The sequence below is a fragment of the Trematosphaeria pertusa genome, assembly GCF_010094035.1.
Source record: "Trematosphaeria pertusa strain CBS 122368 unplaced genomic scaffold BU26scaffold_11, whole genome shotgun sequence".
In the NCBI taxonomy this organism is placed as follows: domain Eukaryota; kingdom Fungi; phylum Ascomycota; class Dothideomycetes; order Pleosporales; family Trematosphaeriaceae; genus Trematosphaeria; species Trematosphaeria pertusa.
The window spans coordinates 367494-379362 of record NW_022987222.1 but is presented as its reverse complement, the minus strand read 5'-3'; the positions used below and the strand labels follow the sequence as shown (position 1 = coordinate 379362).

Genomic DNA, 11869 nt, shown 5'->3' with positions numbered 1-11869 from the left:
ATGGATCATTAATCAGGTAAAATGGCGTGCAAAAATTTTCATGGGATGGGTCGCTTTTCCCTCTTGATCGATTCAAGGGCCAATGCATTCCGAATATGAGAAGTGGAAGCGTGGGTGTCTATATGAGATTGACTGGCTTCTGGCGTTAACTTCCACACATCTACGACGTCTCGAAATCGAAACTAAAATAAAATCCAACCGCGGTTCATGTTGGAGTTGGGATCGGGAATCAAAAGCCGCAGGCTATATATCCTATGCTGGAAAAGGCAGGAGGCATCTGCCAGGTTTCTGGGTTCTTGAATTCGCACACCATTTTCATCAGTGGACGCCTGCGATTCGAGCATGGCCCGAAATCAGCATCGCAGCAGTTGATGTGGCTTCGCGGTCTGCTAGGCTTTTGGCCATATGTCCTGAAACTGAAGTTGGAAGGTGGAGCATTATAGGAGAGGATATTATAGGAGAGGATCTTAGTCTTTTCCAAAGGCGCTTTAAGGCAAACATGGGTGCTCCCCGCGGCCTCTTCAGCGCTCAAGACTAAGAGGAGCCGGAAACGGCATGCCGTGTGTTGGAAGGCCTCCCATGGCCCTAGGGCGGCCGTGAAACGCTTAGCTGTCGTTTTGATGTGCGCTTCCCCCCTGCTCTCGCATCTGACTGTTTTGATGGCTTCTTGAAGGCTAAAAGAGAAAAATCAATCAATCAATCTTGAAGACTACGAACGGGGTCCGCATGGTGTAATGATTGCCACAGTAATCGATTCAGGTTAGATCCGCAGCGAATGAAGAGCAAACTGTTCTAAGTGTGTCCGTTAACGTCGGACCTAGGCCCGATAGAGGAAGACGCGAAGATACGCTAGTGGCTTGGCGTTACGCGCAATCACGTGAAACCTACATTCACCGCTCAGGCCACCACATTCCTGTTGCGCGGGGGGACCTTGCTTTGCAGCTCTCTGGCCTGCTGTGCAATAAGATACCATGCATCTTGCGTGGCATGGGGCACTAAATGGAGCGTACGCCGCGGGCCTGGCCTCATCAGTCGACAACGCCTCGAACCGTACTTCCCGTTCGCGTCCGGGTCCCCCCTCTGGCGACCTCATTCGACAGCGGATTCAATGTATCCTTGCTTCTTTACTACACCATCCCGTACAGGTACCCATGGGCTAATCGGCGTTGCACAGACGGCAGCTCCCGTAGCCGCTTACTCGAAGTCATGACGAAATGATGTCGACAGATAAGCTCTGTAGTTGTACATTGCGGTATTTGTACTGCTCCCACGACGTCAATGAACGCATCCATGGATGGCATCTGGTAGCGTGACTTACAGGGAAGGTCTGAGATAATCCCAGCCTGGGGGAACTGAGGGGGGGTGGGCTGTCAAATTGTTGAGGGAGGGGTAGCGCGACAGGCGGAGCTTTAATATCAGCACAGCATGCAGGGCCGCCGCCCCTGCACGACGCTTATCGTGCTACTGTGCTGAATATCATGCTACTGAACACCGTCCCCGCGCCCATCGGAGTGGGGCGCAAGAGGGGAAGTCGCCGCACGTGCAGCATGGCGCTAACGCCTGCCAAAGCGCCCGCCACCTGCCCCTAGCGCGATAAGCTCGCCGCTCGAGCAAAAACCTTGACCGCTCTCCCACAATGCTTCCAACAACTCCCTGTCCGTCTCAATTACCATGCCTACAGACCCTAAGGATGCGCCTTTTCCTACCAAGCAGCTCATTATCATCGGTGCGTTTACGCGACAACAAACGACGTCATTGCTTCTCGCTTACTGACGACCCACCGCGCAGGAATATGCCGATTCTCCGAGCCCTTGGCCTTCAACTCCATCCTGGCGTACTCGTACGTCATGGTGAAGGACCTGGGCATTCATGAGAAGGATGCGTCCTTCTACTCGGGGCTGCTGCTGTCCGCGTACGCGATCGCAGAAGCAATTACAGCCATGGGCTGGGGCGCCATTTCCGACGTCTACGGGAGGAAACCGGTCGCGCTCATTGGGCTTGCGGGCGTCGCGCTCTCGAGCATCGCATTCGGCATGGCGAAGACGTACTGGGTGGCCCTGCTGGCCAGGTTCATCGGCGGCGCGCTGAATGGCAATGTGGCCATCATGCAGACCATGGTGGCCGAGATGGTCAAGAATCCGGACCACGAACGTGCGTATCTCCGCGTTCTTGGATATTGGTGGTGCTGATGACGAGCAGCTCGCGCATACGCCACACAGCCGTTCGTATGGACGCTCGGCGGCATCATTGGCTCGGCTATGGGTGGCTTCCTTGCCCAGCCAGCTCGCTTCTATCCCCACGCTTTTGCCAAAGACGGCCTGTTTGGGAGATACCCGTACCTCCTTCCCAATCTCGTGGCTGCCGGCGGAATCTTCCTCGCCATCATCCAAGGAATCCTCTTCCTTGAAGAAACGAACCCCGTTGTCCTGGAGGAGGATGACCCATCGCCCGTGGAGGAGGTTAACGAGCGGACGCCACTCCACCGCCCGCGGGAACACAGCTCGCTGTCACGTGCCTCCCGCACTAGGACCCTCTCCCGTGGTCGGAATCGATCCCTGTCCGTGGTTGACGGCCTTCGCCAGATTCGAAAGAAGCCGTCGTTTATGGAGGAGGGCATGCCGACGGCATTTGACCAGCGTTTCGATATCCGCCGGACCTCTTTCGGTACCATGCATTCCATAAAGATCCCGCACCACGAGATTCTGCCTGTGACCCAACCGCAGCCGGGAGCCCGACCTCGCAAGACATTCAACTCCGCCGTAGTCATGGTGACGCTTGCGATGACTCTCATTGCTTATCATCAGATGGCCTACATCACCAACCTCCCAATCTACTTGCTTGACGACCCTCAGTTCGAAGGGATTGACTTCCAGGGTGGCCTTGGTCTGGACCTGCATGACGTCGGGGCATTCCTCGCCGTCAACGGCGTCATCGCGCTCTTCATTCAAGGCGCAATCTTCCCCATCTTTGTCGAGAGTCTCGGTGTCTGGATCTCCTTCGCCACCATGATCGTCCTCTACCCGACGACATACCTCATCGTGCCTTTCATCAGCGCCCTGCCCGACTACCTCATCTCTCCCGGCATCTACCTCTCACTCGTCTTACAAGCTTTCTATGGCATCATCGTCTTCCCCTGCGCTCTCATCCTCCTGAAGAACGCGTGTCCTTCCCCGCATGTTCTGGGCCGCGTCAATGGTATGGCCATGTCCGCCTGCTGTCTGGCACGGACTGTCTCATCTCCTCTTGTTGGCATGATCTATGCCGTTGGAGGAAGCGCCGCAGCGTGGTTCAGTCTTGCCGTCGTTTCCCTCCTTGGCATTATCCAGATGTTTTGGGTGCCGAAGGAGCACGTTGATGGTGTGGAGATCCACAATGGTGTGAAGGATGTTATCGAGGAAGTCATACATCCTCATCATCACGAACATCATCACCCGCAAGTGCGCGATATTGACGAGGAGGCTGTTTTGGACGAAGAATAACATCTTAGGTTATGTTGAAAAGGGGGAGTTAATGTGCGTCTTATGCGGCGTGTCGGCGGTATTGGTACATAAAGTCTTTGGTTTGATTTGCATCGGCTTTCATTGCTTCTTTTCTTTCCATAGTCGGCTGTCTCATCTTCATGTCTCGCAGGAGGATTAGCGTTCGTGCTCTTTCACAAAGTCGGTTCATGTCATGTCATGTCGCGCGATCTTTTTCCCTGCGCATTTTCTTAACTCTTGCTATGCAGCATTTCATCTTGCGTGGCTATGAAGCGTTCACTTTCCTACTGTCGCTGTGGTGCTCTTGTCGATCGTCGTCATATCGCATTTCCTGCATAGCCTACCTAGTTCGAATTGCATGTATTCCTAACTCGACTCAACTCGACTTTACGCCTTGTCGTCAGTCGTTCCACTAGGACGTATTACTGACGTCTGCCAGATACCGTGCTATCGTCGGCTGTAGAACAAGCAGCTGTGGCACAGTATTCTCGATGACGCATGGCACCACCATGTTCAAGACGTGGTGCGCATCACCGCAGTTGTACTACGCTCGCTTTCTTGCATGGCCGCCCTCGAAGGCGCGTCCACAAAAGAGCCTTCCACCAGCCACCGGAGGTATGTATACCGCGTCTTAACTCCTGCTTCTCTTCCTTCACGCATTATTCCGCCGTTGGTTGGAGGATTTACTCATTGCCACGCCGCCACCGCTCGTGTGGTAGTCTAAAAACGTCATCATCACCATGACATGCTTTATCCTCCTGTGGCGGCTTGGCCACCGCATCGCAAAACGAGATCCAGTTCGTCGGAAGCGAGGACGTTGTTGCACAGCATCACCGCTTCGGAGCTTTTTCGCCTCATGTCCGTGGATACCCCAACTAGCGAGCACGTGCAAACCAAGGCCCTAGAGGGTATATATACTGCCTCTTTCCTGCCCTTCGTTCCTCTTCACACACTTCCCACCTGCTCGTGGATCTCTAAAGCTATCAGTCGATTTGCAGATGGTTTTCTCTAAAATTGCTGGAGACAGCATCAATGGCTTGCCCTTACCTCGCGCCGAGCATTAAAAATATGCGTATACTACGGCATGGAGCGCCTTTGCTTCTAGATGTTCACATAACCATAGCTCCGCGAGAAATGACATTAGCCGTTTTCCAGGAGCTTCCTTTAGCTGGATACGGATCAAATGCTTTTCTGTACCACTGTATGAGTGCGGTTCCTCCAAGACCTGGCAAGGGTCATTCAGGCCTTCGCTTCCAATTGTTTCTTTGCACAATAATGTGAAAAGAGGCACTGACTCGCATGATGAGTCCTAGGAACGCGCTACGTCTCCTAGCCGCTCAGCGTCCAAAACAAGCACAGCCTTGCCCCATGCCTGCTGGAAATACCCCCGTCCCGCACCATAAATTGAGGGGGCTCCTATTCTATGACGGCCCGGAGAACTCTTCGGTTCGAGTATAAAAAAGCCTCACCGGATCTTTCTTCCTTCTCTTCACAGGACGTTGGCGAAAAATTCGATGGACTAAAACCCCAGGCCGCTGTGGACATGCTTCGGGCCGAAAGTGGAAGTTCAAGAGATACATGGCTGCTTTCTGACCGAGGCTTCCGAACGCCCGTGTGTCGCTCAAGAAAAGAACGAAGACCGGCGGCATGGCTTTCGCTTCCGGAGCGAGTAGGGAACGCGGTTGAGGAGCTCGTGTGTTCACAGCCTATCGCATACTAGACGCTCTCACTGTATGGCCGCCTGCTCGGACTGGGCTTGTGGATATAACGTCGACTTCTCGGGGCGCTCTTTCATTCTTTATACTTGCGCTCAGCCTTGGGACTCGAAATGCTGGTTGCTTATGGCTTCATGATTTGGACTAAAAGTAGACCAAACAGGAATTCATGGTTCCTTCTGCGTCTAAGGCTTCCAATATCGTCGCATTCACTTGAGAAACAGCCGGAGACCTAATGTGGCGTTTGCTTCTGGAAGCGGACTAGAGCGTAAAGTTCTGGGCGTGTCTGATGATGCTCTGGAAGCGTTCCCTTCGAAGGATGTCAGGCGGTCTGCCATGTCCTCTGCTCATCGGACGGCGTTCCTCCCTCCAAAAAGGCGTGCGGATACAATGGGCGCTCAATGTCTAGGCCACTGTCGCCAAAAACTACACCCTACCGCGCTATGCGGCTTACCATTTCTCGAAGACGCAAAAAGCAAATATGGTTGCTCCTTCAGCAGATGTCCGAGCGAACACCGGGCCTGGAGGAGACATTTATCAGACTAGAAGAATCGAAAACCTTCTGCATCTACATCATGATTTAAAAGGCAGGAGGTTAGGTTTCACTGTTGCAAAAAGCTCAAAATAGTCGCTGCAACGCGCCATGCTTTCGATACCCAGAAGAAAAATGGAAGCCAGAGATGATTACAGAGGTCCCTAAATCGCGTCCGCCGGCTCAGATGGTATGGGGTTCAATATGGCTCGATAATCGGGGTCGCCCGCGACGGAGTCCCCTGATCATCATGGAACGCGATAACACCTCCGCGCGCAATGGGTACACCACCTGGAGTTATCTAGAAGCCCTCAAGGAAGGCCTTATACCGTATTACAAGCCCGGGGAAATATTTGTACAGAATAACGCTCGTATACACACCTCCTACGAAGCTCGCGAGTTCTTGGAGTCGCATGGCATCTGGGTGGCAGAATGGCCACCCTACTCACCAGACCTCAACCCGATCGAACACCTCTGGTGGGCTCTCAAAAAGCTACTCCATCGCGATTATCCACAGTACGCCAATTTCAGTACAGCAGAAAGTGAGTAGGATGGCTTTTGTGAGGCTCTAAAGGCGTCGTGGCGGAAAATACCTAACGCGCTTATTAAGACCCTCATACTTAGTATGCCGCGACGACTAGAGGCTTGCCGTAAAGCCCGAGGGCGGCAAACAAAGTATTGAGTCTCATTTTATCAAAACCACAAAAAAAATTGGATATATGGGCTATTGTACAGTAATTATTTATAAAAAGGTGGGTTGAAAATGGTGGGCGATGAAGCCCGTGCGTTGAGCTGTAACCGAACTTTTGACCTAGTACTGTACTTCCCGGTCATCAAGCTTCGATCTCCGTACCATGAATCTACCCCTCCAAGAGGATCTCTAGGAGGGAGAGATATAAATCCATTTCTCGGGGCTCTTTCTCGCTCTTCACGCCTTCACTTCGCCGATCAGCGCACTAAAAGCATGGTTGGGTCATGTATATGGTTTGGGAGAAGTTCAAAGCATGATGAAGTGGAGATTATGTCTTTGTCGGGCAGTTGAGAGAGTCTAGATATCCCAAAAAGAAGCCATGCTGGGTTTATGTCTTTCTCGCCAAGGGTTTCCAACTTGATGCACATACGACACATGTCCCACCGACCATACGCGGGCTACTCGCCAAAACCGACCAGGGAGGACGGGATTCCTTCCCTCCTCCTCGCGTCCCATTCACATCTACAGTTCAGGACTAAAACTTTCGCTTGAGCTTATCATGTTTGGCGGTCGGAGCGAATTTCACCTCTCCCAATATCGCAGCAAAGCGGTCCATGGACGGATCCTCCGGCATGTCGAAGCGCGAACCCGGACAATATATGGCTCTGCCATAGTAAGAACCATGTTCGGTCTCATATGGCTTGAGTGTGTGTGAGCCATTGCACGCTGCCCACTAGCTCTGAGATACTCGGCCTTCGAGGAGGGCGGAGTACATGCTTCTCTATGGAAAATATGGTCAGAGCGTACATGGTCTCCGCGTGTCTTCCCCGGGCAAGGTGGCCATTCATTGCAGCCCATGTCGATGTTGAAGCAGAGACCTTTACAGATATTGCGTCGAAGCTGCGACAAGGCTCACCTATGGGCTATCCAGACTTTGGCACGCACATACGTGCTTGTCATGGGGCCTAGCAAGGTTCATTGAGACATATATAAATGCCGTACTTCTTCTCTCGATCCTTCGTCACTTTCACTCTTCCGAGCTGGTACGGAGTTCAAAATGCAGAAAGACATCCTAATATGCTTCTTTAAAAGGACACCAGCAGCCTTATTGTCCTCCGTTCGGTCCTCCCAGCCGATTACACGGTCGTTGTCATTACCATGATGTCTTCGCCGGAGAGCTTTCCAGTTGATCGCAACTTCATGGTGTGTTCGCTCCTCTTGACGAGACCTCAAATTTGGCAGAAGATCAATGCATGGAATCTTGGAGTATTTTGGGCCTTCTCCACTCCAACGAAAGTGTATGAGACGAGACACCATGAGGTCCTCTGAGCTGCGGAAAACAGAAGAAGACATATCACAATCGCGAAATGGCGCCCCTGACTGCCTCTGCTCCTCAAACAAAAGTACTTTGCGCCGCTATGATGGGATCTGGGACTTGTCTCCCAGTCCGCGCTTCCTCAGGGCAGCAACATGGCGAAGGGAACATCTCGACGACGAATTGACGGAACTACTCCTGTATGACTGCACCCTGCCTGCCACTACAAATAAATCTCCCCCCTTCTTATGGGAGCGTTGCTGAGAGGTATATAAACCATTCTCCGAGGACCAAGACTCTACAACAGCTTACCCCGCTTTCTTTGAATCTAAAAGGAATGCACTTGGAAAGAAATGGAGCCGAAAGTACTGCAGCATCTCCAAAATTTGTCTGGTTGGGTTGATCCTCCGCTAAATAACCAAAGAGAAACGCTCATAACGCTATGGGCTTGCTTCTGAAGAGCATCAAAGAACCAGAACCGGGAAGTAACGAGCCAAAAAAAAGCGTGCTGAGGCATATCATCTCACCACAAACGCCCTCGAAGAAGCCATAAATGCCTCACTGTCACCATCATGGCGGAACCGAATCCGATATTAAAAAGAGAGACATGGAAGACTCATGGAGGCGAGCTCGTGTCCTGCACTCACGGAAACAAATCAAGGCTTCGGTTCCGCTATATGGTCGAAAGCTTGCTTTTTTCTCCGCATCTAGATATGAAGGCGTTATACCATCGGTATTCTATATATACACCGTCTATCTGGCTCCCATCTCTGCACTCCCACTACCAGCAACTGGAACCTAAAACTGGATGCATCAGCACTGATGCGGTCCAAAAGCAAACCCTACAAGCAGTATGCTCTTGCGTAAGCGGATCTCCCCTAGACCTGACGAAGAAAAAGGACCAAGCTCCAGATGATGTGCCAACTCCGAGAACCAAAGCATCGTAAAACTTCAATAATTGAAGAGTTTTTCTCAGAAAGCCTCTTTCTTACTACCTATGCCGCACTGTCGAACCGATGCCGAGCCCAGCACTCATATACACCGCCGTCTGCTCGAATGTTCGCGGCTTCGTGGCTTGCAAATGTATAAGTTCCACTTCTCCTTCCCGTCACTTCGTCGCCAATCCTCCATGCCTCCTTTTCAGGCTCTAAAAGTTGGTTACCCATACCCCATGTGTCTAGTGAATTTCCTGTCTTGAATATACATATTTCTCACTCCTTGTTTGGAAAGTCTTATGCAAGAGAGATATGTCGCGTTTTTTCCAGCCTTCGAAATACCAAAAATGGTAGTGTCGGGATGAGACCAACCCTCGGAGAAACCGGAGAAAGTGTGCACACTAAGAATTATACGAAGACCACGCATGTTTTGCATGTAACCGGGCTTCCACGCTTACAAAGTATGCAGGCGGTTTCCTCTGTGAACGTGGATATAGCCGCTTTCAGCAACCTCTGCTTTCCTCACGGATCTTCTTTCGACCGGCTAGGTCTCTAAAAAGCCCAAACCAAGGAGCCATGGTGGGACCAAAAGCTGCCAACGCAAGAGTTCATGTCTGCGGCGGTCCGAGCTCCTGGACGTCATTAACGAAAGCCACCAGATGGAAAAGGAGTTGTGACTACGTGTTCGCTCTCTACATATATCACCATTCCCAGATGATGTTCTCGTTTCCTCCGGAAAGCTAGCAGAACACTCACAATACACGCGTCATGCCTCCACGAGCCGAGCTCACTTCAAAATAGTTCGCTAGCCTACGACATTGGCCCGCGAATATAAATTCCTCTCCCGGCTCTTTCAACTCTCCACAAGAACAACTAATCGTTCGTGTAAACACACTTCAACCCTGGAGCGCATACTTTTGGCCCAGCCCAAGTCAGCCCGGCACACTGCTCATACAACTGAGCGTAGCCCGTGGGCGCCGGGGTAGCCGCTCTGGTAGTCGATCTCGCTGTCGAACTCGGGTACACGATAGGCGTACGCGTGAAGCTCCAGCGGGGAGGTCGACCGGTCCGACCAGGCCCCGACGTCGAGAGGCGACGATTAAAATGGATATAGCTGGGTCGAATGGGAACTAGAAGAACTACGCAACTGTGTCTATGTCTGCGGCAGGTCGGGTTCTTCGCCTCAAAACAAACCGCAATGTACGAGGCGCTATGCGTTCGCGTTTCTGGACTTAAAATTCTCCGCTATCCGGTCGATGTGCATTGGTCGCCGTTGCTGGACCTTCCTCCAAGGAGTTCCGAACTGCTGAGGAAGCTCCCGATGCCTCGGAGTTCTCGTGGAGGGTTTCAGCCGGACCTTGGGATGCTGTTCTTTCGGCTTCTTGTCAGAAAACATATTTCGCATCCTTGTATGTCTGCGGAAGGACCTTGGTGCGGATATATACGTCTTTCCCACTTACCTATTTCCTTCGCCACAACCAACTCCTCGGCTTGACGCGAGCTCCTAAAAAGAATTCGGAAGGATGCACGGCGAGACTAAAACCCGCCTGTATCTTATCTCATGTCTTCCCCGGCTCGAGCAGTGGCTTTAATAAATCCGAGACGTTTGCAAAACATGGTGCTCGGCAACTGAGCCAAAAGGAGTAGACGAGAACGAATGTCCTTCGTGTTCCGCTGGCGTTGCCTGTAGTCTGGATTCAAAGCAGCATCCGTCATCAAAAATGACTGAAAAGGGCTCCGGGACTCGAATCAGCTGCAGTAGGACGACCTGATTATCGACGCACGTATATATTCCAAATTTCGGCATCTATTTCTTTTCACACTTAGTCCTTCACTGAAAGGGTGGCGGCACCTTAAAAAGAGCAGGGAGTAAATTGGATGGCGGGATCGAAATTTTTGGAGAGAAATGGACGTCGGCGCGGCACATGCCTTGCTTGAGGAACGCGTATCCATCGACGCAGAGGACTCCACGTTGGCGAGCTTGAAAAGGGATGGTGCGAGAAAACATGAGCGCCGTCGGTCCGGAGGAGTGGAAGACTGCGGTACGTTTGGAGGTTCTCTTGAGCAGCCCGATCGTCCAACCACTCTTTCTGTCTTTTGACAACACGATGTTATTCCATCCCAGACATGTCTCGAAATCGGTGCGAACACGTCGAATGTCTCGCAAGCTTACCCCCCACCGTCCAGGCCATCAAAAGGCCCATATGCCAGTTCGATGTCGTCCTGGCCTAGTTCTTCTCTCGATACAGAAACCTTCGCATTATGCTCTACATGGCTTTGGATCCCCTCTCCTCTAGAATCGGTGGAGGAGTGGGATATGTCGTCCCGCCGCTATATCTGCTTTAAAAAAGAAATGCGATCAGTTGCAGTGCTATGGGAGTCCACTAAAAGAACCCCTGCCCCAGACATGCTGCTTTCCCGTTCCCTGGAACATAGACACTATACCAACAGCAAAATGCCTCCCAACGGAGCAGACTACTCATTAGTGTGGGAAAATTGCTCCGAAGATAGATCACGAGGCTGGAAGAAAGAATTGTCTCGTTCGATGTGCAGAGCGCGCTGCCTTTTCCTTATCCAAGTACCAAAACGGCAAGAAGAACTTCTGGATGGTCGCGCGGCCGTTGCTGTCTAGAAACTACCGCGGACGGTCGCAATGCCGTGCGGGAGAAACCGGCCCCGCCGAATCAAGTCTTTTAGAGCTTTGGCACATGTCTAAAAGGGATACCCCATCGCCGTTTCAACTCTTAAGGTCTCCGAAATTCCCAACTCAAGCCGAACATGTCCAAAAAACCGATCTCGAAGACTCCATGGAATCAAACTCTGGATCCTTGTCTCCCATGGCGAGCTTCCCAGGTACCCAAAGGCGCGATCCCCACGACCCATGACCTGGTACCACGCAGTTCCGCCTGTATAGAACCAAATAACTACAACTCCGGACGCGTGTCGCGCGTGCGCCTTGCCTCTCCGCTCGCGGAAAAGATGTCTACTTGATGAGCATGTTGAAGAGGGTCACATGACCCGCTTATCCGCCCACTCTCGCAGGCATCTAAGCTTCTTCTAGAACGACTGAAATCTTCCATTGCTTCGACAATAGGACGTATCGACGTGACAGTCTCGTCCTAAATGGCCATGACGTAGTCCAAATGGTATCCAGACGTAGGACACCCGGGTAGCTAAACGCGGACTCAAAGTCTAAGATGGT

At 51.9% G+C, this 11869-nt stretch overlaps 2 protein-coding genes across 2 annotated transcripts; both read left to right on the top strand.

Moving 5' to 3' along the window:
- The first annotated feature begins 1484 nt into the window (after window positions 1-1484).
- On the top strand, window positions 1485-3855 carry BU26DRAFT_521444 (MFS general substrate transporter). Its single transcript, XM_033829533.1, has 3 exons — window positions 1485-1726; window positions 1789-2151; window positions 2200-3855. The coding sequence occupies exons 1-3, from the start codon at window positions 1672-1674 to the stop codon at window positions 3477-3479; spliced, it is 1698 nt and encodes a 565-aa protein (XP_033680915.1). The 5' UTR covers window positions 1485-1671; the 3' UTR covers window positions 3480-3855.
- A 6818-nt stretch (window positions 3856-10673) lies between these two features.
- BU26DRAFT_507578 (uncharacterized protein) lies at window positions 10674-11552 on the top strand (the record flags this gene model as incomplete). The annotated part of the gene is made up of 3 exons (XM_033827008.1): window positions 10674-10709; window positions 10793-11152; window positions 11247-11552. 3 exons carry the CDS (start codon window positions 10674-10676, stop codon window positions 11550-11552), a joined length of 702 nt encoding a protein of 233 aa, XP_033680914.1.
- Window positions 11553-11869: the final 317 nt, after the last annotated feature.